This window comes from Amblyraja radiata, chromosome 9, assembly GCF_010909765.2.
Source record: "Amblyraja radiata isolate CabotCenter1 chromosome 9, sAmbRad1.1.pri, whole genome shotgun sequence".
Classification (NCBI taxonomy): domain Eukaryota; kingdom Metazoa; phylum Chordata; class Chondrichthyes; order Rajiformes; family Rajidae; genus Amblyraja; species Amblyraja radiata.
Window position 1 is genome coordinate 32,808,375 of NC_045964.1, and position 27,147 is coordinate 32,835,521.

Sequence of the window (27,147 nt, forward strand, 5' to 3'; positions counted from 1 at the left end):
CTAGTTGCCTGGCATATTGAGCACGTTCCCACTGTGTCCTCGATCTGTGCTTTCATTCCTGGCCACACAAATAAATTGCGGGCTCATTGTTTCAGTTTCAATACTCCCAGATGTGATTCATGTAGTGCGTTCAGCATCTGCCAGAGCATGCTTTGGGGAAACTACAATTCGGTTTTCCCTCAAGACTAATCCGTCTACTTCAACCAGCTCGTCATGGTATGCATGAAACGGAATCAAGTCCGAGGGCAGATCACGCCTGTTACTAGGCCGTTACTCGCACAGCAGTTAGGGTTTGATCTTTTTCTTTCAGCTTTGAACTACGCAAGGCGCTCATCTGACATGTGTAGGATGACTTCTACAGCATGTATCACGTTCGGCCGTGTGATGCACTCTTCAGTAGGCGTGTTTGCACTGGGCAGCCGGCTCAGGGAGACAAACATGCTGACTTCCACCGTATCTCCAGGCCGAACCCATTTGTGTAGCAACTTAGCGAGCAAGCCTACTAATGGCTTGTGGTCAGTAAGGATTACTGTATGCTGACCGACAATTAAGTCATGAAACCTGCATGCGTACAATATAGCGCACAGCTCCTTCTCTATAGACGTGTAGTTGCGCTCGGCCGCGTTCACACGTCGTGATACGTAGGCAACAGGCCTCTCGTCTTGCAGTTGGACCGCTCCAAATCCACTGTTGGAAGCGTCTGTGGCAATTGAAACGGGTACGTTCACATCGTACAGTTTGAGCGCGGGTGGCGATTGGAGAAGACGCTTCCATTTGTCTACTGCGTGTCTGTGTTTCTGCTCAAAATGCCACGCTACACCCTTTTCTGTTAGTTGTTCAAGTGGGGCGGTGATCTCCGAAAGGTTCGGAATAAACTTGGCCATGTACGTCACCATCCCCAAGAATGTTTACACTTCAGCCTTGTTTGTCGGGTATGGCATTTGTCCCACACTGCTGACATGAGATGGGCTTGGTGACATGCCTGCTTGCGAAATGACGTCCCACATATTCATTCTCGTTCGAGCGCATTACCGACTTTTTGAGATTGAGCTGGAGTCTGGGGCTTAGTTGGGGGTCCTTGTACATCATTCTATGAAAGTGAGCATGTAGGTACAGCAGGCAGTGAAGAAAGCGAATGGCATGTTGGCCTTTATAACAAGAGGAATTGAATATAGGAGCAGGGAGGTCCTTCTGCAGTTGTACAGAGCCCTAGCGAGACCACACCTGGAGTATTGTGTGCAGTTTTGGTCCCCTAATTTTAGGAAGGACATTCTTGCTATTGAGGGAGTGCAGCGTAGGTTTACAAGGTTAATGCCCGGGATGGCGGGACTGTCATATGCTGAGAGAATGGAGCAGCTGGGCTTGTACACTCTGGAGTTTTGAAGGATGAGAGGGGATCTCATTGGAACATATAAGATTGTTAAGGGCTTGGACACACTAGAGGCAGGAAACATTTTCCCAATGTTGGGGGAGTCCAGAACCAGGGCCACAGTTTAAGAATAAGGAGTAAGCCATTTAGAACGGAGAAGAGGAAACACTTTTTCTCACAGAGAGTGGTAAGTCTGTGGAATTCTCTGCCTCAGAGGGCGATGGAGGCAGGTTCTCTGGATGCTTTCAAGAGAGCGCTAGACAGGGCTCTTAAAATAGCAGAGTCAGGGGATATGGGGAGAAGGCAGAAGGCAGGAACAGGATACTGATTGCGGATGATCTTTCAACAGAAACTGATGTAGCAGGAATTGTTAAAATTAATTGTAGCAGCTTCACAGCTTCAGGGAATGTTTGTTCCAGTCCATTTAGAAATATAAAAACAAATAAATCTTTAAATGATTTATCCCAAAACACTTGTGCATTGTAAATTCCAGCTAGATCCACTTTCATATGACATCAAAGAAGTTACCATAGTTTATTTCTAAACTTCTAAATTTTTTTCCATCAACTAAGGAAATGAATTTTGAAGTCGCCGTATCTTGCTTCCATATGCTTCAATATATCAACGAATATTAGATCAAATATTTGTGCTCTCTGTTCTTTATTTGGACGTTGTGAACAAGATTTTGATTCAGTCAGGTCATTTTCTAGGCAATATTCTTCAAACTTTTCATGGATGTCATCAAAATATTGGTGCAGATCCTCAAGCAAATGCATTGTTTCATTGATTCTTTCAATGCAACATGGAATATCTATCATTTTAGTTTGCAAAATGTTGTAGAGAGCGTCAGTTTTAATGAAAATGTTATTATAAACCACGAGAAGAAAGTATGTTGAATCTTTCATTAGCCAAGCATAAAACGCATTGCTCCTCACTCAAGTATCTGGATCCCACAATAAAGGATTGCTGTTAATGCTGTCAAAACGTTTACTGAGGTCTCCATGATATTGCAAAATAGTTAGAATTTGCTTTGAGTTTGAAGTCCATCTGGTTAGTGCTGCCTTTGGAATGCGTTTCTGCATTATTTCATCAAGAAACTGCGTTTGTTTTGTAGAATGACTGAAAAATGAAGCAAGAACGTCAATGGTCTTGAAAAGGCTTGTACATTCAGGTATGAATTTTGCTGACTGAGACAGAACAAGATTCAACTTATGAGCACAGCAGTGGGTAAATCAAGCTGACGGTGCCTTTTCCCTTCCTTTAGCCTGAACACCATTTAAGTTTGATGCCATTACCATTGCCCCATCGTATGTCTGTGCTACAAGTTTATTTGTCTAAATTATTTAATATGCATTCTGTTACACTAGTAGCAGTTCTGTCCTTAAGTTTGTCAAAGCTTATGAACGCATCTTTAATTTCCGAGTCCAATATATACTGTAGAGCACTGAGCTGTATTTGAAATATCAGTGAATGGGGCTTTTGCGATCTCTTCTTTAATGTTATTTTCTACAACTGTGCCTACTGCTTCAATCAAGTCATTTTGTATCTTGTTAGAAATGCCAGAAAAGATGAATTCTGGAAATGTTGTGCCAATTTTATCAACTTTTGCTGTATATATCAGTAACTCAATATAGTTTCCACGATTTAGCGATTCTTTGTTTTCATTATCACCGCATAAAGCAAGCAGCACTTAACTTTTTTAGTATCTCTCTGTTCTCCTTAACTTTTTCATTATGAATACCGATCCTTAGTTTCTTCTGCTTATCAAGCCTCCCTCCCCCTCTCTCTCCCTCCCTCCCCCTCCCCACCCTCCCCTCTCTTTCCCCCTCCCCTCTCTTCCTCCCACTCTCTTTCCTCCTCCCCCTCTATCTCTCCCCCCTAATCCTCCCCCCTCTCCCTTTCCCCCCCCATCCCTTTCCCTCCCTCGCGATGTAGTGAAAATGGTTATCTGATCCCGCTCGGTCTCACTGCGCATGCACGTAGAGACGCCGTTTTTTTGCCTCCCTACCGCGCCACCGACGCCATTTTCAATTGTGACGCGGCTGACGGGCCTCCCCCAACTGCGCAGGCAAATCATCCAATGCAGTTGGGGGAGACCCTGTTCATTGTCTGAGTTTGATTGCCGTGTTGTTAACGTGTGCTCGCGAAAGAAAAACAACAAATAGCACGCAGAAAGCATTTTTGAAAATTTCAGGAAATACCATCAAATTCCCGGAAAAATAGAATTCTATTTCAGGGAAAAAAAAAATCCCCCAAATCATCCCGGGCCGGATGCGGAAACTTCCCGAAATTTTATTTCCCTAAAATTACCCGAAGACAACCAGAATTTGAAAATTTCGGGTAATTTCCTTCAAAGTGGAAACACTGGATTGTTTAGAAAAACTCTTGACTATCCATGTTTGAAAAAGGGTTACATTTTGAAATAAAATGGAAAAGAGAGAAACAACATCACACTCGCACACACAGTACACCAAGATACCAGGCAGACGATGAACACAGGTGCAGCACCTTGAGCAGCACACATGCACACAGTCCACAGCATACATGCGTGCAGTCCACAGCATACATGCATGCAGTCCACGGTGCAAAGGCAGAATTTCAGCTGCCTTTATTGTGCGTTATATGTGAAGGCTTGAAGCAGCGTCCACGGCATGTGAGCTGCACATATGTACTGAGGATGAAAGGCAGGGGACAATTCTGTCTACCTAAGATTGATGAAATCATGAAAATAATAACCATTTACTAAATTATGCATGCAATTTCATGCATTATGTTGCCAATAGTAAATGAATTGGAAATCTTCACTATTTATATTTAATAATTACCTTTTTATCATTTTAGGCAGTGTACCTTGCCTAACTTACCTACCCTGACGGCACGTGCTTGCTTGACAACAAAGTATAACTGAATCCAAGGCATCTCTGGTTAACAATCAGTACATTACAGCTCAATATCTTTCAGCATACTGGGCTAATGTCATAAACATCTGCTATGTTTTGCTGCTAGTTTTACCTGTGGCAAGAATCATTCAATATTCCATATGTCAATAGTGGAGCTTATCACAATTTAATATATGCAGACATAAATAAAGTTCTTTGAAACATACGAAAAAAACTTTGATGCGTGCCAAACGAAGGTCCATTCAATAAAGCCATGGAATTACCTTCATTGCATTCAGGAAACAACCTCTGAAGGTTTTGATGGTTAGGAAAAGCTCTTCCAGTGAAAATTTTCCAATGTCATCACAGAAGAACTTAGCCAGTTTCATTCTCTCGGTCTCAATCTCTTCCAAATGTTGCTTCAGTTCAGTTGTTGCAGATAGATGTTCCTGATATAATAGATTATAGTTAAGTTTATTGTTACTTGTATCAAAGTACAGCAAAATGCTTTTTTGTTGCGTGCTATGCAGGCAGCAGAAAGACTATACTGGATTACAATCAGTATACAGATACAGGATAAAGGGAATAACGTTGAGTGCAAGATAAAGTCCAGTAAAGTCCGATTAAAGATAGTCCGATGATCTCCAATGGATTAAAGATAGTCCAAGGGAGTCCAATAATGTATATTTGTTTTAAAAAAGTGTTTTACAATAGACAGTTAAATAGTAATTATTTGGAGATTTTATTTTGCTTACTTGGATGGGCTTGTCAAACAGCATTTTTACATCGTCCATCGATGATTTGACGATATCACCAGTCTTCTTGAGACGTTCCAAAAGATTAATTGTATCAGCCTGAAGCGAGTCCACGCTAAGGCTGCCAGTAAATAATTATAAAGAGAGGAAAGTATTTGAGAATGACTCAAACGCTGCAAGGTTGGGTTATTGTGGGATGAGGAAGTGGGATGAAGGAGAAAGGAGAGGTGGGGCATATATCAATAACAGCATAACTTGGTAACTGTTTCCATTAGGCTGGTTCTATACACACCGGTAACTATTTGTCCAGAGGATAATTGAAATTGTTCTATGGAGAAATTTAAACTTTTGAATTCCATTATCCTTTAAATCAGCCAGAGGATCCAGGCTTCCTTCCCCCTTCAGGCATGCTACAAGTATAAGTGGCTTTACAATTTGTTTTTTTTAACCGATCACCAGATGTTGCACTTTTAAACAAGATATAGGATTTAGATAGGAAATACATTGTGCTATTCCTTGAACACTGCTGTGGCTAAATCTGTATTTCTTCTTATAAATATTCTTTTCAGAAGTGCTGAGGAACCAACAGCAAATTGTGGTAACAGGACCTTCAGTCCACCGAGTCCATGTTGACCAGCGATCACCCTTTCACACTAGTTCTATGCTATCCCACTTTCTCATCTACTCCCAATACTCTCTGGGCAATTTTACGGAGGCCAATTAACCTACACACTCACACATCTTTGGAACTGTGGAAGTAAAATTAATATCCTTTATTTAATTTTGATTGGAATTGAACAAGGTAATGCAAGGGTGTATTGGAGGTGACAATTGGAAATCTCTCGCTTGACCAGGTGTAGAAGAAATTTGTGGGAAACGGCAAAGTAAGATTAGATGTATTACTTCCTGTCTGGGAATGTGTTGAAGGGTGGATGGTAAATGTAAACACGAAATAGTACAGCTGATAACAAAGCTTGTTTACTCTTCTGTGAGTTACAGTGGATCACCCGCGCCCCCTACCGTTAGTAGCATAGATGCGTTGCAATAAATGGGAGGCTTATGATTGGCTTGGAACGGGGATGGTGACGTGGGCCGCTTGAACGGTGAGATAGAATAATGTCAAGATGCCCTTGTATTGTGTTTGACTTGTATTAATCAAGTTCAAGTTCAAGTTCGGTTTCATCTGTTGTTGAATAAGATTAACATAAGCGAAAGGCATGTTATGACTAATGAAATAATTGGTACCCATGTAGTAGATAGTATATTTTCGTAGAATAGTATCGAACAAAAGTAAGCAAATGTTGTTTACTGCACAGTATAACTGTCGGCTAATTCTGCTGTGGTCAGAGAACTGGTGAGCAGTTTACTGCTGCCATATCTCCATGATATCATGCAATAAAATCTCGAAGCAAATCTGCAAAGTCTCTGCTTTGCATTTTCCATTAATTTCCCTCTAAATTAATTTCTTCCACAGAATTTGGCGTAGTCGGCAGGATCCCAATTGTAGTGGGATTTGAACGAATACAAGGGGAAATAAAAGGGAATGATAAAATAGTCCCCTTCTGAAAGAGGGACAGGGGGGTTTCCCAGAAAGAAGGGAGAACCCCCATGCAACCCCATGCAACTGGCTGGTGACTCGCGCTTAGCCAAGAGGCCTGTGGGTTGAGGCAAATAGTGAAGAAGATAATTTACTCACGCTGGACATGGGATAAATTGAAACAGGTGCCAGAGCTCGCTATAAAAATTGATAGGTGATTTCGAGATTTGCGGAAGGATTAAAACTGGTGCGCGCAAACTGTAAATAGAATATTATAAGATATTGTCCGCGGAAACTTAACTTTTGTTTTACAGACTTGAGAAAAGAATATGGGAGACAACAGTAGATGATCGGAGAAATCTGATTCTACTGATAGAGGGAGGCCGGAGGAAAAGAAACAGGTGGTCCAGGAGGGAAAGGTGCAGATAAGAAAGAAAATTGCCAAGGTGATAAAAATGACCAAAAGACACTGGGAAAAGGTCGGCGATCCCATTGTTTCACTGGGATCGCCAGCAAAAGTGGTTTTAAAAAAACTACAGAGATGACCAATGTCCGGTAAATCTTTATGGTATTCTAGCAGATCAATTAAATGGAAATTGGCAAGATAGAGGAAGTTATAAGCTATCTTTGTCTTACTCATCTCTAAAAAACGAAATGGGTTGGCGAGATGGGAGCACAATTAATATTTGCCAAGGAAGTGTTATTAGTGATAGTTGGAGTGGTAAGTGTAACTTTAAAATTGATGGAAATAATAAGGAGATGGACGGGGATAGAGAAGAGAGGAGGAAAAGGGTTTTAAGCAAAAAGAGGGAAATGAGGGACCTGTGCCTAAAATACCAAAGCAAGTGGCAGCAATATGGTGATTGGAGAGCAAATGATGATCAACAGACTCGGGGAAATGAGTCCCTCACTCACTGGTTGGCCCATAGAGGAAAGGAGGCAATAAGAGGAGGGCAAGAAAACATAGTGATTTCCGGGAGGTGGTGCGATGTTTGCAAAACAAAGATGAGACGATCCCAGATTTTATAGCCCGATTTAAGAGTAAGTGGAGAAACATGCCGGTGTGCCCCAGCTGAAAATGGGCCTCTAGCTGTCCAACTTTAGTAAATTGTTTGCTGCCCCGACAGGCTCAAGCTTATTAATTGATTAACCAAGATTGGCAAATTAAGTCATGGGAAAATGTGATTACAGCACTTGTGAACATGACAGAGGAAGGGAACAATGGCAATTAAAAGATACAACATGAGGTACATGCTGGAGATGTGGTAAGAAAGGGCATTGGCCTCGAGATAGCAGATGTTCCCCACAACTACAGCAAGGGAACGGCCAACAGGGAAGGTGTCTAGCCCCTTACAGATATTTTTATAATCTCTAGAACGGCCCCACTCCCGTTACTGGGAAGACAGGCTCTGTGCAAACTCGGAGCAGTCTTATACTGTACTGCAGACGGTATGTTTATGGAACTCCCTCAAATGCAGACACTAATTGCTAAATTTAATTAAGGAGAAAGAACACGGGCAAAAGATACCTATCCAATATTGTTGGCAATTAAGTAGCAATCCGTACAGTCAATTGGTTAATCAAATCCATTGCGCTCCGCAAAGACTGCAAAAGGCCAGTATTTACAGTATCTTGTTGAAACCAGCCAAGAACATAAGCAAACGCATTGCACTGCATTATATACACGCCTCCCTAATCCCGGATACCAGGAAAGAGTGTACCCCTGGTTGAATAAACTCAAACAATTAACAGTGACCCCTCATTCACCCCTTCTCCTAAATGTGAACATTTGTCGCCGACTTCAGAAGGAAAATTCAGCCCAGTCACACTCCACTTTGCATCAACAACTCAGCAGTGGAGCAGGTGAAAAGGATCAAGTTCCTGGGGGTGCATATAACGGACACCTTAAACTGGTCCACAAACATTACATCTCTGGCAAAACGGGCACAGCAGCGGTTGTACTTCCTCCGCAGGTTGAGAAGTTTACACCTCCACCCTGCCATCCTCGCCACTTTCTACAGAAGCACAATTGAGTCGGTCATGACCAGCTGCATCTCTACGTGGTGCGGCAGCTGTACAGCTGCGGACTGGAAGTGCCTTCAGAGAGTGGTGAGGACAGCGGAAAAAAATCATTGGGACTTCTCTTCCTTCCATCATGGACATGGGGTACAAGCGCTGTCTGATTAGAGCTAAGGGCATTACCAGAGCCCCCACGCACCCACAATTTGGACTGTTTATACTGCTTAACTCTGGGAGGAGGTACCGCAGCATGAAGAGCGGGACAACCAGGTTCTGCAATAGCTTCATCCCCCAGGCCATAAGATTACTGAACAATCAACAAAACCGAGGCTAGAACTTTTTAAATATCGACACTTATTAAAAAACTTTTTATATATATTTATTTTACAGAACCATGCACATGAGGCATTTTTATGGACGCACCTAGCACTTTTACTTTTACTATTTACCTGATTTAGAGAGTCAAATGCAACGAAATTTCGTTCAAGGTGCACTGTGTCTAGGTGTATATCTGAATGACTAAAGTTTTCATTCAAAGTTTTCATTCATTTGTTCTTTGGGGTCCCGGGATTAGGAATAATGGTCCACCTCTCTCAAAACCAAAGAGATCGATTTGAGATGGGAGACACTTCCGAGTCACATTTGACTGTAGCTACTAGACCTCCAGCAACAGAAATAGGAGAAATTATAAAACGGCTGAAGGACAAACAGTCAATTTATGTTTTAAACTTGCCAATGGCAAAAGAAGATCCAGATTGACTTCTTTAATGACACAGATGGAAAGATCACATGGGTCAGAAAGGAATGGGACACTATTTTTGAAAAGCAACAGCCACCTACTGAGGATCCGCCAAGGTTACCAATGGCTCTGGTCCAAGTACCCTCTGAACTATGGGCAAAGCATAAGAATCATGTGGGGCGAGTGCATTCAGCCCTTGAACATAAAGTGACTTTAAAAAAGAGCGCTTTGCTATGTTTAAAACAGTATCGACTGACCCCGGAGGCTGAAGAAGGGATAACTATAGCCATTATGTCTTTATTACAAGGAATATTAGTGAAAACGCAAAGTCTGTGTAATACCCCTATTCAGCCAATCCCAAATGTGGGAAGACGTAATGAATGGCATTTGTCCAAGACCTGAGAGCGATTAACAAAATAGTGATCCCTATTGCTCCTTCAGTACCTGACACCAATATTATTCAGTCATCTATACCGGCAGAAACTGACACCTTTACAGTAATTGACCTATGTTCAGCCTTTTTCTCCATACCTGTGCATAAAACCAGCCAGTTCCTGTTTGCTTTTACCTACAAAGATCAACAATACACCTGGACTAGGCTACCCCAGGGGTATACTGAAACCCCAGCCATATATGCAGTGAAAAATGATCTGGAGGAATGTCAATTATCAGATAGGTCCTGATTGTAAAGAAGACTCAATTAAATTGCTGCAACATTTGGCAGGAAGAGGGCAGAATGTATCCTTGGAAAAATTACAGTTCTGCCAGCCTAGTGTACAGTATCTGGGATTCCAGCTGCCGGAAGGCAGAAGGAGACTTGGAAGAGACAGAATACAAGCAATAGAGAAGGTCCCGGTCCTGAAGTCAAAGAAGGACATTCTCTCCTTCTTAGGCATGGTGGGTTACTGCAGACAATGGATTCATGTCTACGGAGAACTAGATGCAGCATTGCGTTCAGCCACCTTGTAGACTGAGCCCTCCGGAGTAGAATGGACTGGAGAACCAAACCAGGCATTTAGAAATCTAAAGAACGCTAATTGGTACTGCTCCGGCGCTGGATTTGCCAAATTATTTTAAAATGACCTTTCAACTCTATGTAAATGAATCAAAGGGGTTTGTGACTGGGGTCCTGGCTCAAGAACATGGAGGGGGAAAATTCCTGGAGCAAAGCAGGGTGTTTTCAAGATCCCGTTGTCTGGGTTCACCCTGATGGTCAGGTAGGCTCATGTGGGAAAAGGGGGGGGGGGGGGGGCATAAATATCATAAATATCATAACAGGGAACTGTGGAAGAAAAAAATAATAGCCTTCCTTATTTAATTTTGATTGGAATAGAACAAAGTAAAGAAAGGGTGTATGAAATATCTCGCTTTACCAGGTAAAGAAGAAATTCGTGGGAAACGGCAAAGTAAGATTAGACGTGTAACTTCCTCTCTGGGAATGTGTTGAAGGGTGGATGGTAAATGTAAACGTGAAATAGTACAGCTGGTAACAAAGCTTGTTTACACTTATGTGAGGATTACAGTGGATCACCCGTGCCCCCTACCGTTAGTAGCGTAGATATGTTGCAGTAAATGGGAGGCTTATGATTGGCTTGGAATGGGGATGGTGACGTGGGCCGCTAGAACGGTGAGATAGAATAGTCAAGATGCCGTTGTATTGTGTTTGACTAATGTTAATCTTATTCAACAACAGATGATTAATACAAGTGAAAAGTATGTTATGACTAATTAATTAGTGCCCATGTAGTAGATAGTATATTTTTGATGAATAGTATCAACAAAAGTAAACAAAAGTTGTTTACTGCACAGTATAACTGTCGGCTAATTCTGCTGTGAAGTCAGAGAACTGGTGAGCAGTTTTACTGCAGCCATCTCTCCATGATATGCAATAAAATCGCGAAGCAAATCTGCAAATTCTCCGCTTTTCATTAATTTCCCTCTAAATTAATTTCTTCCACAGGGACGCAAGAGGAAACTTAGAGGAAACGTTTGCGGTCACAGGGAGAACGTGTAAACTCCACACAGACAGCACCCGGGGTCAGGGACAGACCTGGGTCTCTGGCGCTGTAAGACTGCAGCTCTTCTAACTGTGCCACTGTGATGCCCTGATTTAAAACACATGTTAATTTGATAACATTGGGCATTTGTCTATTATGCGCCTTATTGGCCAGTACACAGTACGTTTCAGTTTTCATTCAGTAGAAATAGTTCTCGTTATTTTGCAAAAATCAGTGTTGCTAATGCAAGGTAGAAAGAAAAAAAAATTCAAATGGTCTGCTTACCCTCCTGCTTTTGAAATACTTTCCAAGTCATCTGGAAGATTCAGAAGATCTGGATGGAACTTTTCAACTTCCTTTCCCATTTAAAATAAAAAGAATTAGATAAACAAATGAAAGTAATAACATAATGAAATACAACAACTGGAAGACTTTACCTCTATAATGTGATGCAACAATGTGATACGTGACTGGTTGGCTTTTGTCTCAGTAAGTCTGAGTAGGGTATTTATTTTGAAACCCATGGCATCGCCCATGTGACTGCCCTGGCAGAGAATGAGAAACAGGAAACCTATAAAAATCAATGCAATGAGTAATACCTGCAATAATATCAAACACAGATTGCATTATTCTTTTCGTAATATTGCACCCAATCAGGGTCAAACCATGTTTCAATCATATTTTCAACACAAATTTCATGTTAGAGAAAAATAGATTTTTGCAAAAGCAGATAAAAGTGAAAAACAAACAATATTTGGTAATACAACCCTATTAGATGGAGAAATGTCCCCCCCCCCCCCCCCCCCGCACAATGGTCTACTTATAACAGCAAAACTGCTAGAATGTCATGTCATTGCATAGTGAGACCAATAAAACTTGTGGACTAAGCATTAGTGAAACTGAGAAATACTGACAGTTTAGTTTAATTTAGTGATACAGTGTGGAAACTGGCTCTTTGGCCCCACTGAGTTCGTGTTGACCAGTGTTCACCCATAAACTAGTTCTACTCTACATGCAAAGGACAATTAATGGAAGCTAATTAACCGACAAACCTGCTTGACAGGGGTGTAGGTGGAAACCGGAGGACGCGGAGAAAACTCTCGCAGAGACAGCGAGAGCGTACAACCTCCGTACAGACGGCACCCATAGTCAGGATTGAACCCGGGTCTCTGGCGCTGCAAGGCAGTAACTCCACCGTTCCACTACTGAGCTGACCCCAGAAATAGTGATTTCTCCCTCATCACTAGATGCACTGCTTGCAGCCTTCTCCAGTATATTCGAGGAAATTTAATGACCATAGATGCAGAGGGTATAGAGCATGGAAACTCGCCCTTTGGCCAATCATATGCATGCTGATCCTTTTGTTCAAATAAATGACTGCCATTTGGCTGCGTTGGGATTGTATCCTTTCATGCTGTGTCAATTTAACCATCTGTTTAACTACCTTTCTAAAGCAATAATTGTATCTGGTTCAACCAGCTCCTCTGGCAGCATGTTTTGGTTATCAACCAATTCTGACCACCATTCTAGCCGTGAGAGCATGTTTCCATGCTGTATTACTGTACGACTCCATACAAAGATGAAACAGTGCAGAAGAAATTCACCAAGATGTTGTCTGGAATGGAGAGTTTTAGATACACAGAGAGATTGAATAGGCTGGGATTGTTCTTGCCGAATCCTATCTGCTTGGTTTTTCTCTCTAAAATTCTCCTATCCATGCATTTGTGTAAAGGTCTTTCAGATGTAACTGTTTCGGTCTCCACCAATCGACTCTAGCAGCTTGTTCCATGTATCCATTGCAGTCTATGTGAAAATCTCCTTTAAACCTTGACACAAAGTGTTAGAGGAATTCATTGGATCAGGCAGTATCTCTAGAAAACATAGATAGGAGACGTTTTAGGTCGGGACCTGTCTTCAGACCCATTGTGGTGGGGGGGGGGGGGGGTGGGGGGGGGGGGGTAAAGAGCTGGAAGAGAGGGAAGGCAGGACAAAGCTTGGCAAGTGATGGGTAGATACAGGTCAGGGAGGCTGCCTGACCCACTGAGTTACTCCAGCACAGTGTAACCCCCCCCCCCCCAAAAAAAAACAGTATTTGCAGTTCCTTGTTTCTCCTAAATCTTCCTTCTCTCTCCTTAAACCTGTGCCCTCAAATTTTAAAACTTCCCTACCCTGGGAAAAAAGATGGAAACTAACTAATCTATCAATGCCACATGGTTTTATAAACCATTATAAAGATAATCCTTAGTCTTCTTCACTCCAGAAAAAATAGTCCAAGTCTATTCAATCTCTTCAGTAGTCCACTGGCTTATTCCTGATACCTTGTTGAATAAAGGAACATCATTAACTATCCTCCAGTCTGCTGGTACTTTGCCTGCGGCCAATGAAGATGCAAACTTCTTTGTCAGGCCCCCAGCAAACCTCTCTCGATATCCCATGGCATTCAGCGATGGTTTCCATCTGGCCCTGGGGATTTATCCACCCAAATATGTTCCAAAATTTAAAATGTTGATGAACAATTCCAGCAGTATATCAAGATTAATACATTTTGTAGTTTGCAGAATACATACATAGTTAAGAAAGTTTCCAACTTTAAGAATCAGTTCACAGAAGAGGGGCAGTCTTGGAGCAGAAAGTGTGTCTATACAAAAGAAGAAACAGTTATGTTGTGATGAAGTAGCATTGACCCGAAACATTGACTCCGTTTCCTTCTCCAGCATAGTCTGTTTGTAAACGGTAATACGATTTCTGTAATATAATACACAAGCATTCCATGTCCCTACAAGCTTGTTCAAACTCAATGTGCACAATTTGTACGTGTGTTTAGGTACCAATCCTTGGCATTTCACCCTCCCCTTCCTCCAAATCCTTCTACCCCTCCTGCTTTCAGGGATTTTAAAATCCAAGCCATGGTTTTAATTACCTCTATCAATATCTTCTTGCAGTGTTCAATGTCAGCTTTTTTTTCTGCAGGTGTTTTTACTGCTTTACTACAGTGCAGTCATAAATTCATGACAATGGTCACAACTCCATCAAATGAGCTACAAATGCACTGTTTTCATCAATATTCACCTCTGCTTTTAAAGTGAGTTGACCAGCATTAATGTTTTATCATTAGTTTTATTTGGAGTTTCAGAGATATCTTCTGCCCACCGAGTCCATTCACACTAGTTCTATGTTATCCCACTTTTGCATCCTATGCACTAGGGGCAATTTACAGAGGCCAATTAACTTACAAACATGCACGTCTTTGGGATGTGGGAAGAATTTGGAGCACCCAGAGAAAACCCACTTTGAAAAATCAATATAATTAGCGCCTGATTAAATATAACTCTAATTATATTTTCAAATAAATACAAGGTATAATATTAGTTATGTTATAGAAACATGCATTTATAGACAATAGACAATAGGTGCAGGAGTAGGCCATTTGGCTCTTCGAGCCAGCATCGCCATTCAATGTGATCATGGCTGATCATCCTCAATCAGTACCCCATTCCTGCTTTCTCCCCATATCCCCTGACTCCACTATTTTTAAGAGCCCTATCTAGCTCTCTCTTGAAAGCATCCAGAGAACCTGCCTCCACCGCCCTCTGAGGCAGAGAATTCCACAGACTCACCACTCTCTGTGAGAAAAAGTGTTTCCTCGTCTCCGTCCTAAATGGCTTGCTCCTTATTCTTAAATTGTGGCCCCTGGTTCTGGACTCCCCAACATCGGGAACATGTTTCCTGCCTCTAGTGTGTCCAAGCCCTTGACAATCTTACATGTTTAGCATAGATAACAGAGATATTACTTTTAAGCAAACTTGATGAATGGAGCATTATTTCAGTCAATTTGCAAGATTCTACCTCTGCATTACCAGGCATAAAAAACTCATTATTGTTATAAAGAATGGGCAGCATACAATTATAGAAACACCTTAACAGGTCAACACAACTTGCGAGATTAAACTGTATTAAAAATCACCTGAATTATGATTAGTTTTCTAATCTCCGATGTCACAATCTTGCTCAACTCTTTGCTGCTTAGTCATAGACTAAGAGTCATTTCAGCATAGAAACAGGCCCTTCGGCTCAACCTGCCCACACTGACCAACAAGCCGTATCTACACTAGTCCCACCTGCCTGCTTGAGGCATATATCCCTCTAAACCTATCCATATACCTGTCCAAATGTATTTTTTTAAGTTGCGATTTTACTGACCTGAACTACGTCCTCTGACAGTTCATTTCATATACCCACAACCCTCTGAGGGAAAAGTTGTCCCACAAGTTCCTATTAAATCTTTCTTAATCCTCGCCTTAAACCCATGTCGTCTGGTTTTGGATTCCCCTGCTCTGGCTAAAAGGCTATGCATTTACCCTATCTATTCCTGTCATGATCTTGTACACTTCTATAACCAATTCTGCAGTTGTATACTACAACCCGAGCAGAGCCATATTTATTGACACACTCCATTTGATTTACCTTGACAAGCAGTTTTAATTATTTCTGCTCTCGGACAGAGCGTTTGCAGGGTGACAGTGGCCTCTTCACATAGAAACATGCAGTTAATCCTGAGCTGGTAGCTGTGGCGGAGCAATGAATAGAGAATGGGGCTGTGAGTGTTAAATTGAACAGAATTTCAAGACTCAAGCAAATGTAGCATTAGAAACTATTTCTTCCCATTTGAAAAGCTAACAAGAACAATGACAAAAAAAACAACAACAAAAAACAGGAGACAATACTGGATAGCAATGAAACAGTTATAACTAATTAACTCTTTTTGGTTAGGTTGACATTTTTAAAGTAAATCTGTTTGGTAAGGAACTAAAAATTAAAACAAAGCATGTAGAAAATGTCAGGAACACATTATTTCAGATCTGGTTGAATGAAGGAAATATTACTAAAATCAACATAATTGATGCGTATGTGTACAATGAAATACAATATTTTGATTTTGCTCGATTTGACTAATTCATCAGTAAAATGGATTGAACAGAAGCCAAAATTATAAACTGATGTGTGGAAACCATATTGTAATAGAGACCAATATGTAATTAATCTCACTTAAAATATTTACTGCATTTTAAAGAAATAATACAATTCAATATGACCTGACATTTGGAAAAAATCAAATCTAAGATCCATATGGAATAATTTAGATACGATAATAACTCTAACTTTTATGGAACTTCCAGCCAACATCTTAGTGATATCGGGCCGCCTAACATTGGGGCTATTTACTTGTGTTGCTTTTCTGTTGATATTTTCAGCATGCTGTACATCAAGGGTAATAAAAGTACAAGTACATTTTCATTTAGCAGTTAAAAGGATAAGGTAAAGCTATTCTTTATGTTCATGAATAGAGTTTTACTATAAATAACAAAAGTTAAAATTTACCCTCAATTCAGTGAGAATTTGAACGGAGATTTGAGCAGGGACTTTAGTAGATTTAGAGATAAAGTTTAAACATATTGCAACGTTGTTACTTTTTCTACAGCTGGTTGTTTATGCACATTAGCTTATTCTCTCGAAGATAGACACAAAATGCTGGAGTAACTCAGTGGATCAGGCAGCATTTCATAAGAAAAACAATAGGCGACGTTTCAGGTCGGAACCCTGTGTGCCTGACCCAAGATCAAGATCAGTTTATTGTCACATGTACCAATTAAGGTACAGTGAAATTCGATTTACCATACAGCCATACTACCAACATAGCAACAAGACGCACAACTACATAAAAGCTAACAAAAAGATCCACCACAGTGGATTCGCCACATTCCTCACTGTGATGGAAGGCAATAAGGTCCAATCTTCTTCCTCTTTACTCTCCCGCAGTCGGGGCAGTCGAACCATCCGCATTTGGGGCGACCGAAGCTCCCGCAGCCGGTGATCGAAGCCCCCGCGTCGGGGCGATCGAAGCTCCTGTGTTGGGGCGATCGAAGGTCTGCGGCTTGGAGCTCCCAAAGTCGGTCTCTAACCACGATGTTAAAGTCCGCAGGCTCCCGCGGTTGGAAGTCCAAGGTCGATCCCCGACAGGGATTGCGTGCTCCACGTTGTTAAGTCCACAGGCTGCCGCGGTTGGAGCTCCCTGAAGTCGGTCTCCAGCAAAGCCCGCCAACGCCACGATGTTAGGCCGCAGTGGGGACGGGGGATATGATATGGGGGGGGGGGGGGGGGGAAAGGGGAAAAAATCGCATCTCCGCCCAGGTAAGAGATTATAAAAGGCTTCCCTACAACCCCCCCACATAAAAGAAGTGAAAGAACACTAAAACATACATATATCACATTCTATCAAACAACAAAGAAGGGACCGACAGTCTGTTGGCGAGGCAGTCATTGCTGGCGCTGGTGGTTACTCTAGCATTTTGTGGGTTCCATACCGAAACGTCAACTATTCCTTTTCTCCAGAGAAGCTGCCTGACTGCAATGCACGTCTATCTTAGATGTCTAAACCAGCATCTGAAGTTCATTCTTACACACGTTCTTCTCTCCTGGACCTTTCTATTTTTCTGATTATTTCATGAAATTCCCTTTACTGTATAATTCCATTGACTGGTGGCATTCCATTTTTAAGAATCGGTGCCTTTTAAATCATTTTCCATGATTCATGACCAGTTTCTAATGGCAATAATGAGTTGCACCGACACTTCTAGATAAATAAAGTTAGATGAATAATTAGCAAATCTATCATGTATATCCAAGCTACATAACAGAAATTTACAGAAGCATGAAACTGTACACACGTGACATCATGACACATACCATGGAATACCAAGGAGCACAAGATAGAATTGATCAGCACTCGCTAATTTTTCCTTTTCTCCTTCATAGGCCTTTATATTTTCTACCTAGAGATCAACAAATAAATAAAATTGTGATGAATGATGAAAATGGACACTAAAAGCTGGTATTTCCCATCTTCCGTACTTACCTCATGATTCTCTGGCAGTAGTTTCTGGAATTGCTTCAAAGACTCCATATCAAATTTGGATCGGTCCCCAATTTTGATCATGCCGGCCACTTCTTCATTAGAACTAGCAGAACATTGCAAATGGAACCATTATTACATTAAAACTATGAGAAAAGAAATAGTTCCAAGCATCAAACTTTTAGCGAGCACTTGTTATCAGTAAGGGGCTGAACTGTGCTACTGGCTTTGGCCAACATTTCCATAGGGATCCACAAGCATTCAGCTGGTCTACAGTAAATAGACAAATATTTAAAAGACATTTAGGTACATGGATAGGAAAGATTTAGAGGGATATGAGCCAAATGTGGGCAGGTGGGACAAGTGTCAGCATGGGCAAGTTGGACTGAACGGCCTACTTCCGTGCTGTAAGACTCTACAACAAGACCCTTAAGGGCCTGTCCCACTTAGGCAACTTTTTTGGCCACAGTCACTGTTGTGGCGTGATGCTGAGAAACCGGCCCCCAACGACAATGTCTACTACAGGCTGCCACCTAGTCGACGTCAAGCTATGACAAGCTACGTCAACTGGCGTCCCAATTCTTTGCGACAAGCGACATCAACCCACGACAACACCCACGACAGCCTACGACGATATAGACGACGTGCTACGACAACCGAGGTCAACCTACGTCAGTCCGCGACAAGCTGCGACAAACTAGGACCCTGATGGCGTCAACTGAAAACAGGTGGTGCAGTGCACTTTTCAAATGATGCAACGCGACTTCTCGTGACGCCGATACTCTCGCCGGTTGGCGTGGCATAACGTAGGCTGCCGCCACTTGAATTCACCAAAATCAGCACCTGGCGACACAGCCAACGTCAGATGGCGTCAACCCAGCGACAGGCTACGACAACCTACGACAGCACCTACGCCAGGAGATGTCACGCAACGTCAAGCCAGCTGTAGCCGAGAGGTTTTGAACATTTCAAAACCAAGCGGCACCAAGAAAAAGGCCACGACACTAGAGGCAACAGCTCACGACAATACAGGCGTCATGCCGCATCACACCGTGACCATGTGGCTACAGCCTCTTTTCCAGCTATCGCTGAAAAAGTCGCCTAAGTGGGACAGGTCCTTAAGCCAACTAAGAATGTTGTTTAATTACTTAATATTTGAAACATTACCGGCACAATTAATAGTTCAATGTTACTTTATTGTCACATGTACCAAGGAAACAGTGAAATTAATTTTTGTATACAGTCCACTACAAGTATCACTATACATAAGCACTTAGATACATGTTAGATAAGCATCTTAGATACTTATACTGTATGTGTATCGTAGTAGTACAGGGACAGTATACAATTAACTACATATTAGTAACAGTTACTTTTAACGCAACTCACCATCTGAATTGCTTTAAGAATATGTTCAGATTAAGGCTTTTCCTCGAGTCTAGGAATGTGATCTGTCAGAAATAACATCCTTAAATCATTATCTTGATTCTTCTTTTGTTCCCGCAACAAGTTTAGTAAATTTACATCACCTTCTTGATGCCACTTCTAACATCCTTTTTGAACGAATTTGAACATTTTATTTACCTCCTTAGGTTCCTTTTTTCTAACTTTCTCCTCATTCTTTTTTGGATCTGACACAGGAAAGCAGAAGAGTTGTTCAATACTGGTATAATTAGGATTCAAAGATGGGTCATCAGTTTGGTGGATGGATGACCATAAAGAATTAGTCTCTGAGGAAGAAAACAGTCAAAAAAAGGGAGAAAGAAATCAAGATTTTCCTATTCACACTGGGCAGAATTGAAATATTAAGAAAATAATGCATGTTCTCTTAACGCTAATTGCTTTATCTTATGTAAAGTATCTCATATACAATTCCCTGAACAAAATGGCAAGCAACTTTTATACTGATCTCCCGAAACAGTGTTGAAAATACAGCCAAATAAATTCATGTACAGCTTGCCCACCACCACCAACGCATCATCTCCATCCACACTCCGCCTACTGTGATACCACCCTTCCCAATATCATCTTCATAAGTCATTGGAGCAGAATTAAGCCATTCAGCCCATGGAGTAGACTCCATTCAATCATGGCTGATCTATCTTTCCCCCTCCACCCCAGTTCCTGCCTTCGCCCCATACCCTTTGACACCCTTACTAATCAAGAAGTTTGCCTTCCTCCCAGAGATAAAATATCTGTCATGATTTTGAAACTCCTCCAGTTGCACAAAGCCGATCAACATGTGGGGGATTTTGGAACCATGGGCATGCTTCAGCAAAGTAAGTCTTTTGATCAGTTAACTCTGTAACAGCACATTGGAGAGGCATGTGGCCCATTCAATTTCTTGGCTCTTTCATTGCAGCCTTACATTTTTTAACCATTAATGTTAAACCACTTCCCTTCAGAAATTCGCAATTGAACCTGTATCCACCATGCTTTCTCCATACTTTCTCCAGCCATCTCTTGAGCCAATCACTTTAAATGTCCTTGCAACATCTTCTAATGGGAACTTTTTTTTTTTGTTTATCCACTTTAAACCAGTCATGATATTTTATACCCCATCAAATTTATTTTTCAACTTGCCCATTTCAAAGCACACCATGGATTCTTTAGTTTATCATTGCACTCAAAATCCCTGGAAGTATTCTAACAAATCTTTTCTGAAACCGGGAGCTGCAGATGCTGGGTTTACAAAAAAAAGACACAAAGTGTCGAACTCAAGAGCACAAGTGATGGCACAATAAGCGAGCTCAAACTGATCAGCAGCTCTTTAGTGTGTTGTCACACAGGGGACTCAAAACTTAGAACACTGCAGCCCAGGGACAAGCCTGTAAAGAGCTCAAACTCACACAGGTTGAAACACAAGCAACTTTATTATTCAGGTCATGCAAGCAGGTCATTACACGTTCACACTGCTACAGTTACTGGCAGGCAGTGGGTGAGTCTTTTCACTATGAATGTTATAATTAGGCGGAGTTATAATTGCTAAGCATTCTAATTGGCTAACACAATAGGCAATCTACATCTCTTCTTGTATAAATGAAAAACGGATAAAGCATTACTACTGCAACGAGTCAATAAAATGTTAAATGCAAATCACCACATCTAATAATCACTATATCTAACAGGAGGCTTGCTAACCCGCCTGGTCCTCGTACGGTAAGGAACTGCCTCATCAACCTTTTCCTCCGCTCGTGTTTGATTCCGATATCGCCGAGCGATGGCGAATGTTTGAGAAGGACTACTCTCACTGCAGGGGGTGCCAGTTTTGTGTAGCCCATGGAAAGGTATGTCATAAGTGCAAGAAACTCAACCACTTTGCTAATTTTTGTCGATCTAGTGGGATGAAGCTGCACCTGCACAAGACCTGTCCGATTCTGATTCCCATGAACAGGACGAATCTTCCCACGTGAACGACTCTGATAACTCAGACGCTGAGTCTACCATACTTTCCCTAAACCTGCGCACTTCAAACGTAGTAACTGATCCTGCGGTGACCATGATAATCAATAACAAACCTCTGATCGCCAAAGTCGATACCGGCGCCAGGGTAAACGTCATGTCACTCAAAGCGTTCAACAAGCTAAGAACCATTGACATGACAAAAGACTCCTCCACCTTACATGCTTACAGGGGGGGAAATTCTTCACCCGTTGGGTAAAGCTGATCTGAAATGTACCATCAACGAACAGACAAAGAACTTACTTTTTTACATTGTCCAGCCAAGCTCGGAAACCCTGCTGGGCATCAATGCCTGCCAAGACTTAGGTCTGTTTTTTTTGGGCGTGCTGTCCGCAAACTCTTTTTGGCGGAAGGACCAGCACAACAGATGCTACCCAACTACAAGGACTTGTTTGACGACAAACTCGGCAAGCTACCAACAATATACAAAATCTCTGTTGACCATACAGTCACCCCGATTATTAGTGCACCTCAACGCGTCCCCCACGGCATGCAAGAGAAAGTACACAACAAACTAAAACGTATGGTCTTCATCGGAGTCATTGCCGAGGTCAGCAAACCCTCCAATTGGGTCTCCACCATGGTCGTCACCACCAAGAAAGACAAGAAGGAATTACGCATCTGCATCAATCCTAAAGATTTGAACACGGCAATTAAATGCCAACACTACCCGATGAGAACCACTGAAGATGTAGCGGCACAGATCAGTAACACAACTATCTTCTCAGTTTTAGATGCCAAGAACTCCTTTTGACAAATCCCATTAGATCGTGCATCATCCCCACTAACAACTTTCGCCACCCCGTTCGGCCGCTACCAATTTCTAAGAATGCCTTTTGGTATCAACTCTGCCAGCGAAGTCTTCCAGCGCACATTGGAACAGCTGTTCGCCGAATTTCCTTGTGCCATCATTGTTGACGACATCCTCGTATACGGCCGAGACGAAACCGAACACGATGCCAATCTACAAAGCCCTTATACCCGCAATGGATGCACTGAACAGGATGCCAAGATTCTGAACAAGCACTTGATTCACCAAGATATAAAAGGTAAACTAATCCCTGTCTGCACATGATCAATATCCCCAAAATTTCAAGAGAAATTAGTTTTTAGAGAAACAACATGGAAACAGAACCTTTGACCCATGGAGTCCGTGCCGATCAGTGATCCCTGTACACTAGCAGTATACTATACTCTACGGACAATTTGCAATTTTTACTTAAGTGAACCAATGAACCTACAAACACACGTCTTTGCAGTGTCGGAGGAAATTGGAACACCCGGAGAAAACCCACGCGGTCACGTGGAAAATGTACAAACTCCGTACAGACAGCATCTGAGGTCAGGATCCAACCCGGGTTTCTGGTGCTGTAAGGCAGCAACTCTGCTGCTGCGCCACCGTGCCACCATTGATTTAAAGTGCAGCTGGGTCTTGCAATGCAGATGAACAGGACTGCAATTCAATGCTTTTGATTGAAAGGTGAATATTAATTTTCTACACCATTGCCAAAATTGCTACCGAGTAAACACAAGATCTACTGGCCCACCACCACCAGTTAGCTGAAGCATTAACGTACTCTCTCCATTGCTTTCCTGCCCATTTCACATTAAATTCTACAGAACGATATCCACTGCCCTTCAAGATTGCATAGCAAGTCATTTTGAGTATACTCACACTCGAACGTACCTGTGGTATTTCGTGAGGGGATTTTCTGCCAGTTCAGTTTCTTCATCTGCAATTTCGGTTGATGAGTACGTCGGTGATGTGGAGCACAGGAATGCAGTTGATTAGCAGTTTGGGAAGCCACAATGGGTGCCTCGTTGTTGAAAAGCCCTGGGGGCGGTGGTGGTGGTGGGATTCCACCGGGGAGAGGTGGTGGTGGAGGGGGAGGCGGGGCCATAGAACCAGGGAGAGGAGGGGGAGGCGGGGGAGGAGGAGGCACTCCAGTAGCCCCAGGGAGAGGAGGGGGAGGCGGGGGTATAGAACCGGGGAGAGGAGGGGGAGGCGGAGGCACTCCAGTAGCCCCAGGGAGAGGAGGGGGAGGCGGGGGCATAGAACCGGGGAGAGGGGGGGGAGGCGGAGGCACTCCAGTAGCCCCAGGTAGAGGAGGGGGAGGCGGGGGCACTCCACTAGGCAGAGAAGGGGGTGGAGGGGGAATTCCACCGGCTCCGGGGAGAGGAGCGGGTGTTTCACCAGCCCCGGGGAGAGGTGGGGGAGGTGGTACACAGGCACTGGGCAGAATACTGGGTGGAGATGTCATTGTGGCATCAGCCACTTTTGGGATTGGAAGAGGAGCAGATGCAAGAGGGAACACCTCACCAGCTGACAGTGGCCTCAACGAGCCAGACTTCTGTTTTAGCTCTGCTGCTGTGATAGGCATTGATAATTCTGTTTGTACAGCTTTATCAACTGTCCTTTTACTTGCATTTTTCTTCACCGGCTTATCCTTTTTAAACTTCTTAACTAATACAAGCCTTTCCATGACTGCACCAATGTCTTCATCTTCATTTGCTGTGAAGAAATATTTTCCATCGATCAATGTTTACCTCCTTACAATTATGTTGCTAAATCTTTTCGCAACATGTCAATAACTTGAGATGTTAATTTGCAAAGCTTCCCCCACCTTCCCATGTTTCCATATATCATAGTTGTTAGCCTATACTACTTGGTGAGCACTGCATGTTAATGGGCATGAATTTTGGAGCAACTGTCGAAACAAGTGTAGGCCAAAAGATGGATGTGGAGAACAATGAGAGAAGATTCCAGGAAGATTTATCCCTTTGGAGTGATAGAATTACACAGCATGGAAACAGGATCTTCATCCCAACTCTTCCAATGCCGACCTTTCTGAATGAGGATAATTGTTCAGTTTCTATTCCTACTTCTGATGTAGACCCATGAAATAGGTTCACCAAGAATCAATGGAAGTAACCTTCCTGGACCTGTCCTGGATGCACATACCAGGCATCACATTCAGCCTCCAGTCATGAGCAGGAGTAGGCTAATTGGCCATCAGGCCTGCTACACCATTCAATAAGATCATGGCTGACCCAACACTACAATCACATTCTCTCTCAGTATCCCCCTCAACTGTTTGTGCTTCAAATGCATCGGAATCCCAGTCTTGACAGCATTGAATGATCCCACCTCCACAGCTCTCTGCAGTATAGAATTCCACAGATTCACGATATTTTAAGAGAAGAACTTCCTCACCATCTCCATGTTAAATGGATGACCACCTATCCGGAAATTATCCTCCCCTTCTACATCCCGATACTGCCATTCGAGAGAACATCCTCAGAATCTTACAATCAGAATGCTTCAATAAGATCACCTCTCTTTCACCCAAACTCCAAAGTGCATAGACCCAATCTGCTCAAACCTTATTCACAATTTACTCCTGGGATGAAATGGTTGATTTAAGTAAAACCTCCCTCTGCCATTGTGATTGCTTACTATTCCTTAATAATGGAAACCAAAGCCAACTGGAGTGATCCTGCTTTAGTTTCTCTAGTGTTCTGTAAATTTGCTTTGAATTGTCCCTATTTTTACACTCCATACTCCTTGTAATTAAAGTCTACATTACATTAGCCTTTACATCTAAATACTTATCTGTATGCAAACTTTATGCATTTCACTCCAGAAACTCCAGATGTAAACTCCAGATTGCTTGATACCTCAACACAGTCATCTTAGTATGTTTAAATGATTTGCTTCGTCATTCTTTTTTCCTCCTTAAAGTGGTTAACCTCTTATTTTCCTGCATTATACTTCATATGCTTGCCTTCTCACTTCTTGCCTTCTCACTTAAAGGGCCTGTCCCACTGTACGAGGTCATTCAAGAGTTCTCCCGAGTTCTCCCCTGATTCGAGCTCATGTAATGTACATAGCGGGTACAGAGGGGCTCATACGAGTAAAAAGTAAAAAAACATTTTCATCACGAGTATTTTTTTACTCATGGATATTTTTCACAGCATTGAAAAAATGTCACGAGTTTACCGGATTTCCCAAGTACCTACCGTTACTCGTACGAGCCGGCCCGCTACGTGACATCCACAAGCTCCTACGTACCCGCTACGTACATTACACAAGCTCGAATCAGGGTAGAACTCGGGAGAATGACCTCATACAGTGGGACAGGCCCTTAACTATACTCCTTTGCAGGCTCTTTGTTTTCCTCACAACCTGCTACTCCCACCTACTTTTCTATCATCAGCAAATTTGACTATCGTACACTCTGTCCCTGCATCAAATTATTAATATAGGGAGTAAATAATTAAGGTCCCGGAACTAATAACTGTAGCCCAAAAAAACTGATTAGCAATCTGAAAATGATCCACAAACTGCTGGAGAAATTCAGCAGGTCAGGCAGCAACTGTGGAGGGAAATGAGCTGATGACATTTTGGGTTGGGAGCTTTCTTCAAACTCAAGTAGGGTCTCTACCCAAAACATTCCCTCTGTGGATGCCGACTGACCCAGGGAATTCCTCCAGCAATTTGATTTTTGCTCAAGTTACCATCCACCGCAGTGTCCTTGTCTCTACTTATCCTGACTGTTTATTATTTGTTCAGAGCCAATCCTCTACCTATGATATAATAGAGCACCTTATGGAATGCCTTCTGGAAATCCAGATACACAATAGCTACCGATTCCCTTTAACCATTTGATACATCCTCCAAAAACGTTGTTAAATTGTTTCCTTTGAATGTTTAATTTGCTTGTTTGTCTCATGGTTTTCAAAATGCCCTATTAACTGCACATTGGGTTCCAGCATTGTCCCAATAGCAGGGGTTAGACTAAATGGGCAATAATTTTCTGCTTTCTATTTCTCTCCCTTCTTGAGTGGTGGAATTAATATGTCGGTCTGTGATTTAAGCACGTGCCATGAAATGCAGGAATTCTAGACTTAGACTTACTGCCCGATTCAGGAGGTGAATCTGTCAGCTTGTTTCACTGCCTATTGCTACAGTAACAGACACTGTCTTGCTCAGTTCCTTTAAATTATTATTCACTTTAGTTTTCATAATGTTTACACAATAGTGAATTTTCCCCAGTTTTGTCATCTGCCAAATATTAATAGGGGCATTCCTGGTGACACCAGTAATCTAGTTTCCATCCAGACAATCAAGGGTGTGCTGGGCAAGGTAGCGACATAGGCTGTCTGTATCCAGCCCAGGGGTAGGAGGGAGAGGGGTGACACGCTGACCAAATCAAAATGATCCAACCTATTATGAAGTCAAAATGTAGAAATAAGGAACTGCAGATGCTGGTTTACACAAAAGGACACAAGGTGCTGGAGTAACTCAGCTATTCAGGCAGCTTCCCTGGAGAACATGAACAGGTGACATTTCAGGTCAAGTGCAACTGCAACTGCAGCTGCAACTGCGGAGGGCTCGGGGAGGCCCTGACCACGAGGAACGGTGGAGGAAGAGACTGACTTTGGTGCCTTCCCACACAGTGGGGAACTTTGATTCTGCT

The 27,147-nt window shown here is 42.4% G+C and overlaps 1 protein-coding gene across 3 annotated transcripts in view; it reads right to left on the reverse strand.

The window, feature by feature from the left end:
- The window catches only part of inf2 (inverted formin 2), a 94,740-nt gene that overhangs the window by 13,136 nt on the left and 54,457 nt on the right, over positions 1-27,147 (reverse strand). For all 3 annotated transcript variants that reach the window (XM_033027038.1, XM_033027039.1, XM_033027040.1), the window contains 11 exons: positions 23,355-24,179; positions 19,790-19,935; positions 19,595-19,656; positions 18,209-18,311; positions 18,040-18,125; positions 15,760-15,860; positions 13,863-13,933; positions 11,733-11,840; positions 11,581-11,651; positions 5,004-5,124; positions 4,533-4,697 (listed from right to left, as the gene is read on the reverse strand). In XM_033027038.1, coding sequence (XP_032882929.1) covers positions 4,533-4,697; positions 5,004-5,124; positions 11,581-11,651; positions 11,733-11,840; positions 13,863-13,933; positions 15,760-15,860; positions 18,040-18,125; positions 18,209-18,311; positions 19,595-19,656; positions 19,790-19,935; positions 23,355-24,179 — 1,859 coding nt within the window. The remainder of the gene's footprint in view (positions 1-4,532; positions 4,698-5,003; positions 5,125-11,580; positions 11,652-11,732; positions 11,841-13,862; positions 13,934-15,759; positions 15,861-18,039; positions 18,126-18,208; positions 18,312-19,594; positions 19,657-19,789; positions 19,936-23,354; positions 24,180-27,147) is intronic.